At 32.4% G+C, this 20,997-nt stretch overlaps 1 protein-coding gene and 1 non-coding gene across 2 annotated transcripts in view; both read left to right on the forward strand.

Annotated features, from left to right (window-relative positions):
* Positions 1–20,997, forward strand: part of LOC131842787 (titin-like) — a 47,819-nt gene that overhangs the window by 16,538 nt on the left and 10,284 nt on the right. The window contains exons 9-16 of the mRNA XM_059191354.1: positions 3,043–3,208; positions 3,602–3,799; positions 4,516–4,646; positions 7,795–7,846; positions 8,508–8,719; positions 9,475–9,704; positions 12,114–12,152; positions 17,058–17,208. Of these exons, the coding sequence (XP_059047337.1) occupies positions 3,043–3,208; positions 3,602–3,799; positions 4,516–4,646; positions 7,795–7,846; positions 8,508–8,719; positions 9,475–9,704; positions 12,114–12,152; positions 17,058–17,208 (1,179 nt within the window). The remainder of the gene's footprint in view (positions 1–3,042; positions 3,209–3,601; positions 3,800–4,515; positions 4,647–7,794; positions 7,847–8,507; positions 8,720–9,474; positions 9,705–12,113; positions 12,153–17,057; positions 17,209–20,997) is intronic.
* Trnad-guc (transfer RNA aspartic acid (anticodon GUC)) lies at positions 5,486–5,557 on the forward strand. Its single transcript has one exon. It is a non-coding gene; the product is annotated as a tRNA-Asp (tRNA).

Genomic DNA, 20,997 nt, shown 5'->3' on the forward strand with positions numbered 1-20,997 from the left:
ATGACGTAGGCATCCGCTAAGAAAGGATTTTGATTAATTCTACCCCCAAGGGATAAAATAGCGGATGAAAGTTTGTATGAAACTTTGTCAATTTTAAACCGATCGGGCTGAGACTTTGCATGCATAAAGCTAGTATGACGTAGGCATCCCCTAAGAAAGGATTTTGATAAATTCCACACCTAAGGGGATAAATTAACGCGAGCGAAGCCGCAGGCAAAAGCTAGCGTATATGACCTTTTACAAAATATTCTTCTTTATATATAAAGTCATTCGGTATATAAGGTTGATATTTTAGACATATAAGTATCCAGGTATAATAATTAAACAAAACAATTTTGAAATGTCATCCCTCTAATATTTTTACATCCCCATTTTTATAGAGCTTCCTCCCGCGTACACTTAGATTGTAGCGTGAACTACCTGCCGTGGTTTTCTATAGAGACTACAGCCTGGGGTTTTTCAAAAACGGTATATTAAGGTTTCTTATGGATCTGCAATTTATATATTACTTACATTGTAATGGATCGGTCGACTGTATGTTAAATGATGAAAACACTTATATAATATGATAGTAAAATATATTTAAATACAATTGCGAACTGAAAGGAAGTATATCAAATAACGTGACATGAAAAAAATAACTCTACAAAAGTATAAATTTAAATATAATAAAAATTTCAAAAGAGTTCGGCTGTCGGTCGCCAGCATACATTGTATCAGTTATTTTTAATTGCAATGCAAGTATAATATTGCAATTAGATATAATTAATACAACAAACAAAATATTCATTCAAGTGAGTCTATTTGGAAGACGAATAACTTAAAATCCATAGCGCTGACAATATTATCTGATTACACTAATAATGAGTGCGTAGCGATTTCTATGCTGATTACCGCATGCCTCTTACTTGTTATACTGTAATTATTTATATAAAAAAAACATCTATTCAAAAGAGCAACACACAGGTTTCTTGCTCATTCTTCTTGTGATGAATCTGCATTCCGAATGAGTGGTAGAATCAAAATATGACTATTCAAAAGTGCTTGTAATGAGTTTATTTGAATAAAGATGATTTCTATTTCTATTTCTACGCTAGTTGCATTATCTTAATTGGCATTTTAGAGACGAAATGTATCTCCAGAACAGCATAACTCTAAAAAAAATTTTCAAAATTCAATTCATACTGATAAAGGCTATAACAGAATAGCAGAGAGGGTTTATTGTCTGTCGTTTGACATTTGTCTGTTTTGTCTCAATCATTAGTTTTGAATTATATTATTGTATTAGTGTTGTTTGAGATAAATAAAGATTATTATTTTTTTTTTCTCGGCCTATTATTAATATTATTAATTATCAAACTGGGAGCGTTATCACGTCATATTATCATCCAATTAATAATTGTAAAAGTGGAGATAAAATAAATAAATAAAAATAAATTGTCATTTTTAAAACGATTCGAATCTAAAAAAGTATAGCTCAAAAAAACACTTGCAAAATTCATCTTTTTCAATATATATATATACTGGTATATATATCAGTTGTCTAGTACCCATAACACAAGCTCTGCTTAGCTTGAGATTAGATTGCACTGTGTGAATTGTCCTGAGGTATTATTATTATATTATTATTATTATATATAATTGTAAAAGTGGAGATAAAATGTATATATAAAAATAAATTGACATTTTATAATGCTACGTTTACATTCAGCTGCTTCCCCTGCCACTCGCGCTGCCGGAAATATTGCCGGGCGACAACTGAGCGAGAGGGCTGAATGTAAAAACACGCTGCCACTCGCGCTGCCAGTCCTTTGACTCGCGCACCAAAAACCGACAATCGCGGGAGCGCGGGGCAGCGCGTGTGGCAGCGCCAATGGCATGGGAAGTGTTTCCACTCGTGTTTACACTCTCGCGCTGCTCACTTCCCTGCCCACTCGGGCTGAGTGTAAATTGGGCATAACAGGTCATCATGACACTAAAAGTCATGAGACGATTTGATTGATGTCTAAAAAAACTTAACTCTAAAAGTAATTTTCCGTCTTCTGTAAATGTTACAAATAGAGGGACTGACATTTCAGAATCTACCAAAGAGGTTTACAATTTTTTTTTATACTTAACACATTTTTTATTTTTTACACACACATTGATTTTATCGATGGTCATTTGCATTATATAATCATAAATTCGATACCATAATTTCGGTTTTTTTCTAATTAACCATAGATATCTTTTCATTGACCATAAGGTTAGTAGAGATTTAATACAGTCACCCATAATTTCGCTGGCTCCTGCTTCATTCACGTAGATTTTATAACTTACTGTTTAATTTAACATGCATTAAAAAGAATAACAAATATTGACTTGATTTTGCAGTTATTTAGCTATACTTTTTAATCAATGGTGACATTAATCATCATAGTGATGATAATGATGATTGGTTGATTGCTTAGTTACAAACATATATAGTTATACTACTAATAAAAAAATAAAAATGTTTATTTGTATTTAGTATTTAGTCATAACACAATACAGAATATTTAGACAGTCGCCATCTTGCATCTCATTTTCCCGCCAATAATTCAAGATGGCGGCAAACGAGATACCATTTAAGCTTTAATAAATTAAGTTAGTATTAGGTCCTTATATACGAAATTGGCGTTTTGTCGTACTGGCCACTTTGATCTCAAATTATCTCCTCCTTGGTTAGGAATTCTAATTTCAAATTTATACAGCTATTTACTCATGCACTTGTATTTCGAAAACCGTAATCCATATGTTTTTTCCATCTTTGGTTTATTCTTTGCGTCACAATAAAGAATATTTAGATCGTCGCCATCTTGCATCTCATTTTCCCGCCAATAATTCAAGATGGCGGCTAAGAGATACCATTTAAGTTTTAATAATTAAAGTTACTATACCATGATATCGATGAAATAATATCACGTTACATTCACATGTAAATAAAATAAAACACATATCACATACATAGATATATATGTATATATATCACCCCATACCATCAAACACCATTTTTTTCTCCAGAACTTCGACACCGGTCCTCTGCCTTGGGAGGAAAGAGCTCTAAACGAGCCAACACCTCCACCTATAGAGCCAGAAGAACCAATATTAGTGCCTGAAGAAGTACCAGAGTTTCTAGAAGCAGTAGATCCGCTGCCAGAGAGTGAAGTTCCGGATCTGGAAGAGACTGGTAACTATTTATTTAGTCGCTGTACCAGCGACTTCGTTCGCGTGGAATTGAACAAAATAGTTAATTAGAGATTTTTTCTAAATTGAAAGTAGCCTAAGTTACTCCTTATTATATCAGCTACCTGCCAACAAAAGTCCCGTCAAAATCGGTCCAGCCATTTCGGAGATTAGCAGGAACAACAGACAGACAGACAACACTTGTAAAAAATGTTATTTTGGTGTCTGTACCGTATTTATATTCATATGCATGTAGTACAAACGGTTATTTCAATATTACAAACAGACACTCCAATTTTATTTATATGCATTTCATACACCTCAAAGAAGTTGTAAAAACTAGAAAACTAAAAAAAAGGGGTAGTAAAAATTTACTTAAAGTTTTGAAAATTTTCAGGTATTCCCTTACCACCACCAAAACCTGAAACCGAAGACGTAGCTCCACCGGAAGAAGTCGTAGACGAATCAGAAGAAATTGCAGAAGTAAAAGAAGATATAACAGAACCTGAACCGGTGGTAGAAGAGACGCAGAAAGCAGAAGATATGGAGAACAAAATAGCTAATCAGCTTATAGCCAGCGTTCAAAGTATTGTTGGTGAGTTGAATGGTGATAGAAGTTAAGAGAACATACACGTATCCGTCAGGCGGAAGCTGTCCTTCAGCCGTTCCATAAGTCCTTCCTTTAGTTAGTTAGTTAGTTAGAATGCATTCAAACGTGGAACGGAACTACGATGGCCTGAACCGAGATTTGAACCCCCTAGTGCCCTTAGACTCGAAATTCGAAACCCTAGCGGTGCCCTCAGACTGGCGTCGTATCCGTCAGGCGGGAGTTGTCCTTCAGCCGCTCCATATGTCCTTCCTTTGGTTTGGAGTGCCATCTGCACTCGCCCCCTATCGTGCTACACCGCTAGACTCCAGAGGTCGTCTGTATTTAAGTGTCTATATATCTAGTTTAGTACCCACTAGCTGTACTCGCGACTTTGTCCGCGTGAAATTTAAATTATTTTTTTAAAAATAAAAGTAGCCTAAGTTACTTCTTATTACATCAGCTACCTGCCAATAAAAGACCCGTCAAAATCAGTCCAGCTATTTCAGAGATTAGCCGGAACAAACAGACAGGCAGACAAAAATTGTAAAAAATGTTATTTTGGTGTATGTACAGTATTTATAGTCATGCATTACAAACGGACACTCCAATTTTATTTATATGTATAGATAAAGTTAAATTCAACGCGGACGAAGTCGCGGGAACTGCTAGTGATAAAATAGAAACAAAAAACATGTCAAAAATGATATATATATTTTTCGTAGACCCTAATGCTACTCTGGACCAGCAGTTGTCTCAAATGAGGGCTCAACTAGCAGCACTGGCCCAGTTGCCAGGGGTCATCCAGCAGACCCTGGAAATGGTGACGAAGCAGTTAAGCCAGATTACGATCCAGGTATACCTTTTATTAATTTAAATTCTTTCTTTCTTCATGTAGATATATAGATTTAGCACACCGCTTTACATCAGATGGTTCTGGGTACCATTCCTCGTACTGTACAATCATTTGTATTCATGAGTATGATTGTTTGTATCGGACTAGGTGTTTTCTATGTATAATATGTATGTATTTACGAAAAAATAAATATCTATGTATTAATATCAGCTGTCTAGTACTAACACAAGCTCTGCTTACCGTGGGACTAGATGGCGCTGTGTTAATTGTCCAGGGTTATTTATTTATTTATATCATTGTATATACCCATAACACAAGCTCTGCTTACCGTGGGACTAGATGGCGCTGTGTTAATTGTCCAGGGTTATTTATTTATTTATATGCTTACTATCTGCTACGCATAATATGAGTATTGCCTTTAACAAACATGCAGGCGTTAATAATCTAAAAATATATAACTCAAAGGTGACTGACATAGTGATCTATCAACGCACAGCCCAAACCACTGGACAGATCGGGCTGAAATTTGGCATGCAGGTAGATGTTATGACGTAGGCATCCGCTAAGAAAGGATTTTGATTAATTCTACCCTCAAGGGGATAAAATAGGGGATGAAAGTTTGTCAATTTTAAACCGATCGGGCTGAGACTTTGCATGCATAAAACTACTATGACGTAGATATCCCCTAAGAAAGGATTTTGATAAATTTCATCCCTAAGGGGATAAATTAACGCGAGCGAAGCTGCGGGCAAAAGCTAGTTAGGAGATAAAAATAATTCAATACTGATAAAAAGTCATCCATCTAAATGACATTTGTAATTTCGAGGTTAATGTTCACATCTTCGGTAGTATAGTGGTCAGTATCCCCGCCTGTCACGCGGGAGACCGGGGTTCGATTCCCCGCCGGAGAGTTCTTTTTGTACAATCGATTTTTTTTGACGGCACTTTTTTTGGCAGGTAGATGGTGTTAAGGAGTAACTTAGGCTATTTTTTTTTTTGAAAATTCTTTTATTCTAGAAAATAAAGTTAAATTACACGCGGACAATATCGCGGGTTAGTTAGTTATATATATAAACTTTCCTTTAGAATTACTCTATTCAAAATCCGTTGCGTAGTTTTAAATATTTAAACTTACATAGGGACAGACACCGACAGCGACTTTATTTTATACTATGTAATAATGATGTATTTATAAAAATAGAAATATATATATCAAATAAACTCATTACAAGCACTTTTGAATAGTCATATTTTGATTCTACCACTCATTCGGAATGCAGATTCATCACAAGAAGAATGAGCCTTGTGTGTTGCTCTTTTTAATAGATGTTTTTTTCATATGAATAATTACAGTATAACAAATAAGAGGCATGCGATAATCAACATATAAGTCGCTACGCACTCATTATTAATGTAATCAGATAATATTGTCAGTGCCATAGATTTAAAGTTTTTCTATAAAAACATTATTATCGTTAACGAATTCTTCAATTTTATAGTAAGCTTTTTTGCAAAGGAACTGTTTTATTTGACATTTAAATCTTTTTTCTGGCAGATTTATAACAGACTCTGGTATTTTATTGTAAAACCTTACGCAATTGCCATAAAACGAATTACTAACTTTAGCCAAACGACATTTAGGTAAAATCAGTTTGTTATTGTTGTAAGCTTTTATTATGCAATCACTAACTCTTTTGAAACTGTCTATATTCCTTCTGGCATAGATGATATTTTCATAAATGTATTAAGAAATTTGATTCTTAAAACACTTATATATTGGAACCCATACCATAAAAGCGAATGGCCCTCTTTTGTAAAGTAAATATTGTATTTATATCAGCTGCTTTGCCCCATAACAAAATTTACATAATGCTAGAAATAGCTAAAATAGACAAGTTTTTCCATGTTAATTGTCTGATTCTTCTTACCGCATAAGCGGCAGAACTAATGTCGACTCGCCAATTTAGTAAAAACCCCATTGCAACTTGGAATCTAATGTGATCTAGAAATACAGTATCGTCAACAAAATTAATAGATTTATTGTCCAATACGATTTTTGAATCTACCGGCCTTACATTGGGGAGAAAATTTGATACATTTAGTGCATTTTAGCATTAGGTATTTGCCGTAAACCATTTTAAAACATAAGAGAGAGAACCGTTTACTTCGTCCATATCATCAATATGTTATTGATTGAATACATATATAACAGAACTATGTCAGCTATCTTTTCTACCATATAAGGAAGATCGTTTATGTAAACTAAAAATGAATAGAGCTTTATAAAAATAAATCTAAGAAAATCAATTATATATTTACATAAAAATAGAAAATGTATTGCTATTTACATAATAGCAAACTTCATTTTCCATTTTCGATTGCGGTACAGCGGTTAATGTACTGTTAAAAAATTGCAACCTTTTCTATTCTCGACTTAAAATAATTTATACCTAAAAAAGTCACGTCTTTTTTAGGTATAAATTATTTTAAATTTTATATTAAACATATATAAAAAAGCCTATTATAGGATAGATGAATTTATAGATGATAGCAATATATAGCAAGAATAAGTTTATTTGCGGACAACGTTATAATATACTGCTTTCTTGATATATGATAGCGTAGCGGCTTTTGTATTGATTGCCGCATGCATCCTCATGTAAAGTGCGAATACTGTAACTACCATATAGTAATTTTAAGTAGCCGTGACGTGGTCGAGTGGAATGAGTAGTCATGCTCACTAAAATGTCCAGACATGTGGCGGCGTGGTGGGCCGGGTCATTGGGCTTCCTAAAATGTGGTCGAGCGCAATGATGGCTGGCTCATCCGTCATACTCGTGAACGTGTACTGCTTGTAGGGACTGGTCTGCTCTTATCACTACGACCGATTTAATCTTATTGTATATTTATATTTGACCCAAAAAAATTAGTGCTGGTTGGTAGTTTGTATTCACACGTTTCGACTTGTAAATGTAAACTTACAAGGATTATTTAAAAGAGCAACACGCAAGTTTCTTGCTCATTCTTCTTGTGTTGAGACAGCTTTCCGAATTAGCGGTAGATAAAAAAAATTGTTATGACTATTCAAAAGTGCTTAAATTATTTTTATTTGAATAAATGATTTTCTATTCTATTCTATTTATTTCAGGAGTCTGTGGCTAATCAGCAGTTGATTGAAAATGTAATAGCGCAAAATGAAGGTAAGTTGATGTATTAAGAAATCGTATTGATAATCAGTAATAATAATTATTAATTAAAATAATCAGAGCTGCAGTGACACTAAAAGAGCGCAGTGATCGTTTTCTCGCCCGTCATACTCGTGAACGGGTGCTGCTTGTAGGATGGTCTGCTCTAATAACTATGATTGATATATTTTGTTACCCAAATACTTTTTTCTGTGTTAATTGTCTTATGGGTTATTTATTTATTTATAAGAGCATAACACAAGCTCTGCTTTGACGGACTAGATGGCGCTGTGTTGATTGTCACACCGGTTACTTTTTATATCAGTTGTCGATTCCTCGCATGGTGCCAACATTTGTATTCATGAGTATAATTGTTTGTTAATTGTCAGGGTTTTTATTTATTTATATGTATTTACTAAAAAAATATATTACTTATTTATTTATATCAGTTGTTAGTACCCATAACACAAGCTCTGCTTACCGTGGGACTAGATGGCGCTGTGTTAATTGTCCAGGGTTATTTATTTATTATTTATCTTGCTAATTCTTCTTGTGATTAGTCCGCGTTCCGATGGAGTGGTAGAATAAACAAAACTGACTATCTTAGAATCTCAATTCGTGAAACTATAGGACAAAGATTTTCTCTTTATAAAACTTTGATTTTTAATTTCCACAGTGGAAAATCACATCGAACCAACTATCATAGAAGAAGTAAACGAGAACGGCATAGAAGAAAGCGTCGAAGAACAAAACATAGTTCAAGAAGAGAAAGAGAATGTAATACCGGAGATGAAACAGCCAAGTCTAACGCAGGAAGAGTTAGAGAAATTGAGGAAAGAAGAAGCTGAAATGTTGGAAGAGCAAAGGAGAATTGAGAAACAGAAGAAGGTATGTAGTAGTTGTTTTTTATATAATAGGACTGGAACTAATTGGAGAATCTTAGTATATATAGGTATATATATATATTCTTCTGTACGTGTATTTGTCTTAACTCCTCATAAACGACTGGACCGATTTGAATGAAATTTTATGTTAATATTTCAATGGATTTTTTAATGATATGATAATACTCGTATATTTGGACCCTGCAGCTGACGTTACTTTTCTTAATATATAATTTATTCTGTATGTGTTTGTAACTTAACTCCTTATATATTACTGAACCGATGTGAATGAAATTTTATGTGAATACTGCAATGGATTCTGAATGCTTGAGAAACATTTTGGACCCGGTAGTTGACGTTGCTTTTCCGAACAAAACGACGTCTTCCAAGTCCTTTACTATTAAATAATGTTTAAAGCCTACAAAATAAATAATTAGGTTACCAGAGTTAGACAATTAAAACTCCTCTGCGTGTGTACCTCAGTCTCACCTATTTCAGCCAAGCAGCTTGCTTTGTAAGCAGTTTCGGTTGTAGAGTGCAGATTAGGAAGTGAAATTACAGGGTAAGAGGCGTAACATGTTAGTACTCTGGAATGACAACGCAGGAATCTCACGGGTGTCATAAAATAACATAATATCCGTAGTCCTCTTCATGTATATACGACGCTTACCACTTACAATCAGCTGAGTTGGTAGTTTTTTGCTCTTCCAAAATATGTAAGAAAGTGCCTAACATAAGGTAGCCTGGATTCTTCAATAGGATATTATAGAAGAAATGAGGCAAGAACAGGAATCTAGGCAGTTGAAACAAAGGCCCACGCCTCGTGTTGGGAAGCCTAGACCAGCGTTTGGGCCTATCGTGCCACAAGAGCGTCCTCTAGTCTTACCTGGAGGTAGGAAATGGAGGGGGCCAAAGGACGCCTACAACGAACAATTCTTCGCTGAAACCTTGACCTCCCAAGCTGAGCTTATACAAGGGAAAACTAAAGGGTTTGTTCTGATTTAGTTGATTGTGTGGGGTCTAACAAAAATGGTGGTTATTTTGAAAGAAAGTGGAAATATTTATTCAGTTGTTACACAGAACTAATTGTTAACCGCGATTTCGGCTGCGTCTATAGTAGTAACTATTATATTCTTTAATCCATGATTTTATTGACCTACTAGCAGTTCCCACGACTTCGTCGGCTTGGAATTTAACATTATTTTTCGGAAATAAAAGTAGCCTAAGTTACTCCTTATTACATCATTCCTATGTATGGTGTATAGTTAGTTTGACATTTGATAAAGTGATAAAGATAGATCATAAGATATGCGAGAACATACGATTGCTACCAGAACAATGATCAGTAACAATTCTAAATAAAAATCTTACATATAATTTCTCGTGTCACAATGTTAGTTATCATACTCCTCCGAAACGGATTGCCCGATTTTTATGAAATTTTATATGCATATTCAGTAGGTCTGAGAATCGGCTACTATCTATTTTTCATACCTCTTAAGTTAAGTTATATTAAGGGTTCACCCCTAACATTGTTTTTATTTTTTGGACAAATATTGTGGCACAGAAAATCCCTACAACCCTAAATTTTCACCCTTCTACGATCAACCTCTACTTTTTAATAACTATTTTAATTTATATGGCAAAACAACGTTTGAGGACTGAGCTAGTATCTTCTAAGCGCATGAAAGACCCTGGGCACAGCAATTTACAATGAAATACAGTGCATGTATGCAGGTAGATGTTATGACGTAGGCATTCGCTAAGAAAGGATCTTGATTAATTCTACCCCCAAGGGGATAAAATAGGGGATGAAAGATTGTACGAAACTTTGTCAATTTTAAACCGGGCTGAGACTTTGAATGCATAAAGCTACTATGACGTAGGCATCCCCTAAGAAAGGATTTTGATTAATTTTATCCCCTTAGGGGTGGACCCTAAAGGGATAAAATAGGGCTTGAAAGTTTGTATAATAAATCTTCTTAGATTTTCGACAGATGGAACTGAAATTAAAGATTGGAGCTACTATGATGAAGACATTCGCTTAAATAGGATTTTGATAAATTCAACCCCCATGGGGATAAAATAAGGGATGATGCAGAATGTAAATGTATTAGTTTGAACCTATCAGTACCTAATGGAACGAATAAATTAAGAAGAACAAAATAATTTTTAGGTCTTTAAGCTAATTTTATTTTTGAAAAATAAAGGTAAATTCCACGTGGACGAAGTCGCGGGAACAGCTATTTTATTATATATACGTTTTTAAGCTATATATATTGTTTTAAATATTATATTTTATTATCAGATTTGCCCGAAGACTAGATGAGTGCAAAGTATTTTTGGAATCTGGTTGTATTTAGGTATATTTATTTTAGTCGTACAGTATAGTTAATTGATTTTGACCATATTTACCACCATTTCAGTTAGACCTTATTTATTTTCTATAGTTGAAAAAATATTGGTTTATAATGTAGTGTATAGAAATAATTTCAAAATATTTATGTTCATTCGCATTTCAATTATAGAAACTCTTAATTAAGATATAAATAATGGGCCATCTGTATTTATGTCATATTATGTCGTACTCTAGTGGACGGGGAGGAGGTTGACGAAGTGTGACATAGTGTGACAAAAGACGGGAGGAGTCTAAAGTATAATGACGTGACATGTTAACATTTAAATATCTAAGTAGTAAAACGTTAAATTGAATTTTTATAGTAAAACTAGCTACTCGCCCCGCCTTCGTACGGATGTACATGTATTATCTTATGTATAAAATTCTCGTGTCACAGTTTTCGTTCCCATACTCCTCCGAAACGGCTTGACCGACTCATGAAATTTTATGAGCCTATTGAGTAGGTCTGAGGCCAATATCTATTTTTCATCCTCCTAAATGTTAGGGGTAGTACCCACCCTACCACCCACCCCTAATTTTTATTTTTTATTTTAAGGCAAAACAATGTTTGCCGGGACAGCTAATATTTATATATAAACCTTCCTCTTGAATCGCTCTATCTATTAAAAAAACTGCTTTAAAATCCGTTGCGTTGTTTTAAAGATTTAAGCATACATAGGGGCAGACAGCGACAGCGACTTTGTTTTATACTATGTAATAATGATTAACATTTTCAATAAGTGTAATACATCCAAGGCTCAAAATTAATTCAATTCCTATGACGTTTTATATGGATGGCCTCTTAGTAAACAGATAAGATTATATCATACAGTAAAATATACTATTTGCTCATTTATGTGTAAATCATTTGTCAGTAGATCTGTCTGTAGCAAGGCATCGTAATACACAAATTGATGGACTAATATCAATGCAACATTTACAATTGATAGTCATTATTAGACTCATTTTATTTAAAATTCATTGTATACCATTTTTATAGGATATCATACGAAAGTGCACTGCTACCATTCGACGAGAGGTTGGTCATTTTATGTGAAGCATTTGCATGTATTAATTATCTATGTAAATGTATTTATAGATTTATTTTTATTATTATGTAATTGTAAATTTTTATTATAATTGTATTATACTAGTTGAGACGCCCCTGCTATGGGATCATCCATAAATTGCGTCACACTTTAAGGGGTTGACGAAGTGTGACACTGTGTGACAAAGAGTGACAAATAGTGGGAGGAGTGAATTTTGTGACGTCTTATTGAAAAATCTAAATATTATTAGGATAGTGGTGTTTATTGGTAAATTAAATAATTTCCATATTTAAAATCGTTAAATATGTGACGTTACACTATGGGGTGGAGTCTCACAAATGTGACCAACTGTGACAAGGATAAGGATGATTATAATGACGATGACGGATCATTTAATCGTAAAATATATATGACGTTATTAATGGATGCTCCCTTCGCACGGGTTTATAACGATTACATATGTATATAAATTATAAATAATATGTACCTTTCATATAAACTTTCTTCTTATATTTTACCTCTTAAATACTGATCTGTATATTCAATAATATTTATATTAGAGTTAGTATCTTAGTGTATTCTTACCTCGACTTACGCCGGAAAGTCTTGAATACCGCCAAAACAGCAAAACATTTGTTTCAATTCTGGCTGAATTTAAGGTTATAATTTTAGCTATTAAATATAAAAAAAAAGAAAATAGAAATAGAAATAATCTTTATTCAAATAAACTTAATATAAGCACTTTTAAACAGTCAAGATTTTTTTTATTCTTATATTTAATTAACAACAAGGATTAGGCTGCGACAATTAGAAACCGGAATGTTCAATCAGATAACAACTTTTGCCATTATTATCATTTATAAATATTTTATTATTTTAATAAGGCAAAAATCGCACCTTATGTTTACCATTATTATTATTTGATGTTTGATTATATTAATTTTATTCATTGTCCAATAGCATAAACGATGAATGAATAACAAAAAAACGAAAAATTATAAGGCACGCGATTTTTGCCTCAATATTATTTTAATAAAGCAAAAATCGCACCTTATGTTTACCATTATTATTATTTGATGATTGATTATATTAATTTTATTCATTGTCCAATAGCAGAAACGAAGGCGTACCACCTACACCGGTGTTATGCGCTGCCCGATGAGGCAATAATAATGAATGAATAACAAAAAATGAGAAATCATAACATACGCAACTTTCGGCCTCAATATTATTTTAATAAGGCAATAATCGCGCGCCCTATTATTATCTATTAATTTTTATTAATTCTTTATTATTACCCGATTATTGATTATTTTAGTTTCTATTCATCGTCGAACAGCACCATTGAATGCGTACCATCGCTGGTACGCGCTTCCCGAGGAGGCAATAATAATAAATAATCAATAAAAAATAATAAGGCGCGCGATTTTTGCCTTATTATTATTTTAATAAGGCAAAAATCGCACCTTATTTTTACCATTAGTACTAGCTATTTATTATTATTTCATTAAATTTATTTTATATTATCTATTTATTTTTATTAATACTTTTTTTTTATATCATAACTGCAATCTCACCTGATGTTAAGTGATGATGTGGTCTAAGCTGTTACACGCAAGCTCAAATAATGCCTATTCACTCTTGACTTAAAAGACCCAATGTTGTAAGAGGCAGGAAAAATAGACGCTGGTAGAGAGTTCCACTCCTTAGCTGCTCGCATAAGGAAAGATGATGCAATACTTTATTACTGCCCGATTAATGATTATTTTAGTTTCTATTTATTTGACGAATAGCACCATCAAATGCGTACCATCGATGGTACGCGCCGCCCGATGAGACAATAATAATAAATAATCAATAAAAAATAATAAGGCGCGCGATTTTTGCCTTATTATTATTTTAATAAGGCAAAAATCGCACCTTATTATTACCATTAGTACTAGTTATTTATTATTATTTGATTAAATTTATTTTATATTATCTATTTATTTTTATTAATTCTTTATTATTACCCGATTATTGATTATTTTAGTTTCTATTTATTTTTCGAATAGCACCATCAAATGCGTACCATCGCTGGTACGCGCCGCCCGATGAAACAATAATAAAAAATAATAAGGCGCGCGATTTTTGCCTTATTATTATTTTAACAAGGCAAAAATTGTGCGACTTATTATTATTTATTTTTATTGACTATTTATTATTATTTAATTATTGATTATTTTAGTTTTAATTCATTGTCTAATAGTACAATCGAATGCCAACCATTGGTGGTAGGTCCGTCGAGACGATCTAGTGAACGTGTTAATTCATATATACTTATATATTGTATATACTAATAATTTAGAATAGTTATACATAAACCATTATATAAATATGTACAGTGTATTTTAATATTGTGTATAGATGTAGCATAATTCATAAAATATAACTTAGAAATATAACTTACATATTTAATAATAACTTAATATTTTGAATATATGATGATTATATATTTGTACAAGTGTAATTGATATCCCCGGTTGTCTAGCGGTTAGCACATCGCTTTACTTCTAATGATCGCTGGTTCGATGAGAATATAAATAATAACAGATTATTATATAATGAGAATATAAATAATAGCGGATAGTGCTCTGAGAATGTAAATACTAGCGGATAGTGTTCTAACTGAGAATATAGATAATAACAGATTATTATATAATGAGAATATAAATAATAGCGGATAGTGCTCTGAGAATGTAAATACTAGCGGATAGGGTTCTAACTGAGAATATAGATAATAACAGATTATTATATAATGAGAATATAAATAATAGCGGATAGTGCTCTGAGAATGTAAATATTACCGGATAGTGTTCTAACTGAGAATATAAATAATAGCGAATGGTGCTCTGAGAATGTAAATACTAGCGGATAGAATTCTAACTGAGAATATAAGTAATAGAGCATTATTATTTATATTCTCAGACATCCTAAAATTACTTAGAAATGATATCATTTCAGTATCAGTATGCGTCACTGGCTCTATCATTAGATATTACAAATATTTTGTAGTCATCTAACATTTTGTGTTGTTGATCAGTCGGTGTGAGTGTCACTAACTGTTATTGTCTGTTTGTTTGCATGTTTGTCCGCTGGTGCAGATCGAAAACTGGAATCAGATTTGGCCGTGGCGTGATACTAAGTCAAATTGTAAACTGTCTAATAGGTAAGTTTAGAAATAGAAATAATCTTTATTCAAATAAATATAATACAAGCACTTTTGAATTGTCATATTTTTTATTCTACCACTCATTCGGAACACAGACTCATCACAAGAAGAACGAGCAAGAAACTTGCGTGTTGTACTTTTGATTAATGTTGAATAATTCTTTTGAATAATTTTTAAGTTGATGTTTTCTATGAATACAAAGTAATTAAATAATAATAATTATATAATTCTATTTTATATTGTTCTTTCCTACTTCCAAGGGTGGACTTTAGTCTGCCTACGCTAGAGCCTAGGCAACCTATCAATGTCAGGCAGGAGTTATCCTTCAACCGCTCCATAAGTCCTTCCTTTGGTTTGGAGTGCCATCTGCACTCGCCCGCTATCGTCCGGTGAAACTATAAAGGCCACCTGCGGCCAAGAGCATTAGAGTAGTCCGAAAACAAAGTATAAATATTATTTAACACGGATGAATTCAGAAATAGGCACTTATAAATAGACGAGAAATGTATCGTTTGATTTTTTATTTAAATCCATTCCAGGGAATCGAACTGCCACCTAGTGGATTTTCATACACTGCAAGACAAATATGTGATCAATTTTAATAATATTGTCAATGTGAGTGTAGTTTTTGCATGGGTTTTGTATGTTCATATTAAAACTAAACATTACGCACACTGAAAAATATTTTGTAAAGTCAGAAAATTCGAGTGATCTACGAATGGCACGCAATCGAGTTAAGATCACATCGAATAAATAACTTCTACCATTTGTTGTAGCAATACGATAGGTTGTTTTTCGTTTTTATTTTGTTAACAACAATTTGATAAAAAAAAATCTTTATAGCGTAAACAGAAGTCAATAATTTTAACGTACAATTACAATTCTGCTAATTTGTTTCATCGTCCACTAAACAAATTGCACCAATGTATTGTATATAAATGAAATTTCACACCTTCATTGTAAAAATAATCAATTTTAGAACAATTTTAAAGTATATTCTATTATTTAACAACTAAATAAATAATAATAGATAATAAGAAGTGTATTTTCATTGTATTGTACTTACTGTCCTATGTTTATGTATGCGCAATAAAGAGTTATTATTATTATTAAGAAGTGATCGCCCAATGAATGAAATTCGACCATAATTAAATTATAATTTTGGACATTATTAAGGTTCTATTGCCAAAGATAATGTCTGCGTCAAATACAGGCTAGTGTGCGTAATGTTTATTTTACTAATTTATAGTATTTTATATACATAATAAAAAAAAATGCATTCTGCGCACCTTCTCTATATGAACTATAAGTGTGCTAAATTTCATACTTCTCTGACCGCGCAGTTTTCGCAAAAAGTGGTACGAAGCTTTTGCGTCACTTATAAATATATATATGCTATATTTATACATAACAGTTTATATAAATCATTGTTTTTTTCTGAAAACAATAAAGATTTTTTCATCATCAAAAATCATTTATTCATGTAGGACATTTTAGCCGCTTATGAACGTCAAATTTTTACATTATAATTTTATTTTTTCCCTACCGTCCAGTTCGGTATATAGATCCAATTGAGAAGAACTGGCAAGAAACTCAATTGAATTACTTTTTTTTTTTAAAGCCAGTTTATTTACAATGTATTTTTATATAGGCGTTTCATTCATTCAATTTGTTTTCTATATAGGATCAACTTCATGAAGTACGAAAAGCCTCCAGTCTCTCTGGACCACCTCCAGAACTCCGATGTGTACAAGCTGGTCCACAACATGGATCAGACGCCGGTGAAGCGTGTTGAGATGCTCACACCTGTTGTAGCGGAGGTCGACTATAGACAGGTAGAGGAATTGACTTAAAATACCCGAAGGTCGACTATAGACAGGTAGAGGAATTGACTTAAAATACCCGAAGGTCGACTATAGACAGGTAGAGGAATTGACTTAAAATATCCGTTGGTCGACTATAGACAGGTAGACGAAATTGACGTAGAATACCTGACGGTCGACTATAGACGAGTAGAGGAATTGACTTAAAATATCCGTCGGTCGACTATAGACAGGTAGAGGAATTGACGTAGAATACCCGACACTAGCTTATCAAATCCTGTTACTAAACTCTATTTTACTAGTTATGTATATGATACGCTTACACCTATTGTAACGGAGATCGACAATAGACAAATAGAGGAAATGACGTGGAATACCCGACGGTCGACTATAGACAGGTAGAGGAAATGACGTAGAATACTCGACAGGTAGAGGGATTGACGTAGAATACCCGACGGACGACTATAGACAAGTAGAGGAATTAACATAGTATACCCGACTATTCTATGTTAATTCCTCTACTTGTCTATAGTCGACGATCGGGTATTTTATGTCAATCCCTCTACCTATCTATAGTCGACCGTCGACTATAGACGGGTATCTAAGTGGAAATGAGTCATAGAACACCCGACAATTCACAATAAAATGGCAGAAGACTTTGTATAAATTTTATTAGTTAATTGTTATATTTTGATAAATTATTTAATAATTACAATTTTTTTATAGAAATGCCGCTCAATATCTCCGTGCCTCGGCAGAATGAGTAACGAACACCATCTTGACATCCCGCAACAATTGCAGCCTTAAAATCAGTATTAATCAGCTATATCCAACATTTTTACAAACTATTTTTAAATTTCAATATTTATGTTAATTGTGGTCAAATCTCACAGATATATTTTTAAACTGTTTACTCTCAACCGATTGGATTTATTTTTTTCTAATGGATTCAACGGATTGCGCTGATATTTATGTATAATATTTGGTTTGGATAATAATAGCGTATATGCTTAATGGCGTCGATCTAATATTCAAAATGGCCGATCAACCATTATGGCGGATTAATAATTTTTTAATGCACTTCCATGATGAGTTTTGAAATGCAAAGGCGTATTGAGAAGACAACTAAAAATAAAATTACATAACTCTAAAACCAATATGGTGAACTTGAGATTATTTTTTTTACTATTTATTTATTATTTTGACCATTTGATTTCCTCGTTTTAACCGAAACCACAAGAAATGTTCATTTAAACTAATTTACATTGACGTCAGCCCTTGAGGAGTATGCAGAGAGTGTTACTATAAATATGATATGAAATTGAAATAAAATAAATTAATACACATACAGTTATAACAACAAACAAATGTTATAGATAGTCATATTGGTAACTGCCAACTCTATATATAATTTTGTATTCTTTTGTGTTCCATTTTTCTATTGTTTCTGTTGTGATAAATAAATATTGTTTCAAACTGTGTTTGCTGTTTTAATGTAATAGAAATAGAAATAATCATTATGCAAGTAAACTCAATACATATTTTTTTATTCTACCACTCATTCGGAACGCGCAAGAAGAATGAGCAAGAGACTTGTGTGTGATCTTTTGAATAAATGCTATTTTAAATAATACACAATGACAAGTAAGCGGCATGCGATAATCAATATAGAAACCGCTACGCACTGCAATCGGATACCTAATATTGTCAACGCTATGAATTTTATATTTTTCTACCAAAAAAATATCGTTTACAAAGTCTTCAATTTTATAAAGGATGAAAGATAAGGTAGGTAGGTAGCTACTATAATAAAATCAACTCCAGGTACTAGTAAATGTATGTATATACTTGTGCATATATCTATCAACACTCGGCACCCTTCCATTTGTTTAATTTAGATGTGTAGTCAGTGCACAATACGACTTAACTATAAAAAATAACATGTATTCTAAAAAAATGTACTGGACAATTTTAGCGGCACTTTCCGTTGCAAATAGCTGACATAGGGGGTAATTTATGACGTAAGCTTCACTTGTTTTAAATTTTTTAATATTAATGAATAAAGTCAAATATTGCGCGGACGATGTTGTCGGTAACAGCTCTAGTTAAGATGATAAAATTGGGGCGTGCGTTGCGAATTGTGTGCTTTTGTGTATGTGGCAAAAATTTTGTTGTTGAAAAATAAGAAAGTGATTGTGAACTATAAGTATTGTTTTATTTATAATATTATCAATATATATTATTTTATCAATAATACATAAAATAATATATGTCGAATTGTGAAGACAATAAATTGAAGGATATATAATATCAGAAGACTACCGAGCACAGTGGCTGTTTGGGCCCATTCCTTTTGCCTTTCTCTGAAACGGGAAAATCGAACAAAAAAAAAAGAAATCACCCTATTGAATGAAATTATTTATTGAAGAACATAGAAACTTATCAATAAGTTAATATATATTCGATTACGTAATAAAAACATTTCAAGAGGTATCATTTGTAAAGACTATTGAAGACATTGGCTGTATTAATAACTCTTTACTTTATATAAAGAAAATATAAATTTGAAAATTGTACATTCCTTGTCATCGTTAGAACAATAGAAAATAAAGACTGTAAATTTAAATTAAATATAACTGTGAATATAGCATATTTTACTGTCCTCTTTTATTGATGCCCTTTCTAAGAACCTAATTATAATTCAATATCTATTATTATATATATATTGGATTTGCTGTACTACCCAATAGGCTGTATGAGCTGCATCCTTTTGCCTTACCCATAGACGGGAAATCCGTACCAAAATAAAAATTAAGTTAGGTTAGAAGTGTCAAGGTCATAACTTTGACTGACGTTTGTTATTTTTTGTTTTGATAATTTACACATTTTCTAAATAAACATTCTTGATTTGTACTTTATTATTTAATTAAACATATATAAAATATTATTATATATCTGTTCTGCATAATAAAGAGCCAGAGATGATTACTTCAAAGGTATGTTGAGTATTTTAGTGTTGTTTAACATTGTAAACAAATCAAATACAGAATATTAAAACTGAAAATGTCCTTGACAAATAATTATTTGTTTAAATGTAGTTATTTAATTATAATTAACATGTATAAAATCACTTTTATCATACTATATACAGTAACTTAAAAGTAAACTAGTTGATTACTTACTTATATATCTACTATTTAACCCGGCTCCCTAATTTCAATATTCTAGAAATTTCCATTACAATGTTATTTAAATGTATTTTTTAATTAACTAAGATGCCCCGGCCACGAGTTTCTGTAACTGAGTAATTCAAATATTAAAAGTCTTCTTTTAAGTTGGACCAAAGTTTTTAGTTTTTTTTACTGTGTGATAATTACTTTAATTTATTATTTATTTACTCAATTTAGGTTACTAATGACCCATATTGAAAATTAAAACTTTTGACCGCGGCTTCGCTCACGTTAATTCCACCCCTTAGGTGTGGAATTTATCAAAATCCTTTCTTAGGGGATACTATGTCATAGTAGCTTTATGCATGCTTCAGCCCGATCGGTTTAAAATTGACAAAGTTTCACACAATGCCTATGTACATGTAACATCTACCTGCATGCCAAATTTCAGCCCAATCTGTCCAGTGGTTTGGACTGTGCATTGATAGATCATTATGTCAGTCAGTCACCTTTGAGTTATATATATTTAGATACCTTATAGACTAACATTAACATTATAACAATAATTTATATTATTAATTTATATATATGTAAGTCTATCTTACTTTGAAATAAAGGGCAAGCACAATAT

This window comes from Achroia grisella, unplaced genomic scaffold (assembly GCF_030625045.1).
Source record: "Achroia grisella isolate CSIRO2021 unplaced genomic scaffold, CSIRO_AGI_Agris_v1 utg2471, whole genome shotgun sequence".
NCBI classification, from domain to species: Eukaryota; Metazoa; Arthropoda; class Insecta; order Lepidoptera; family Pyralidae; genus Achroia; species Achroia grisella.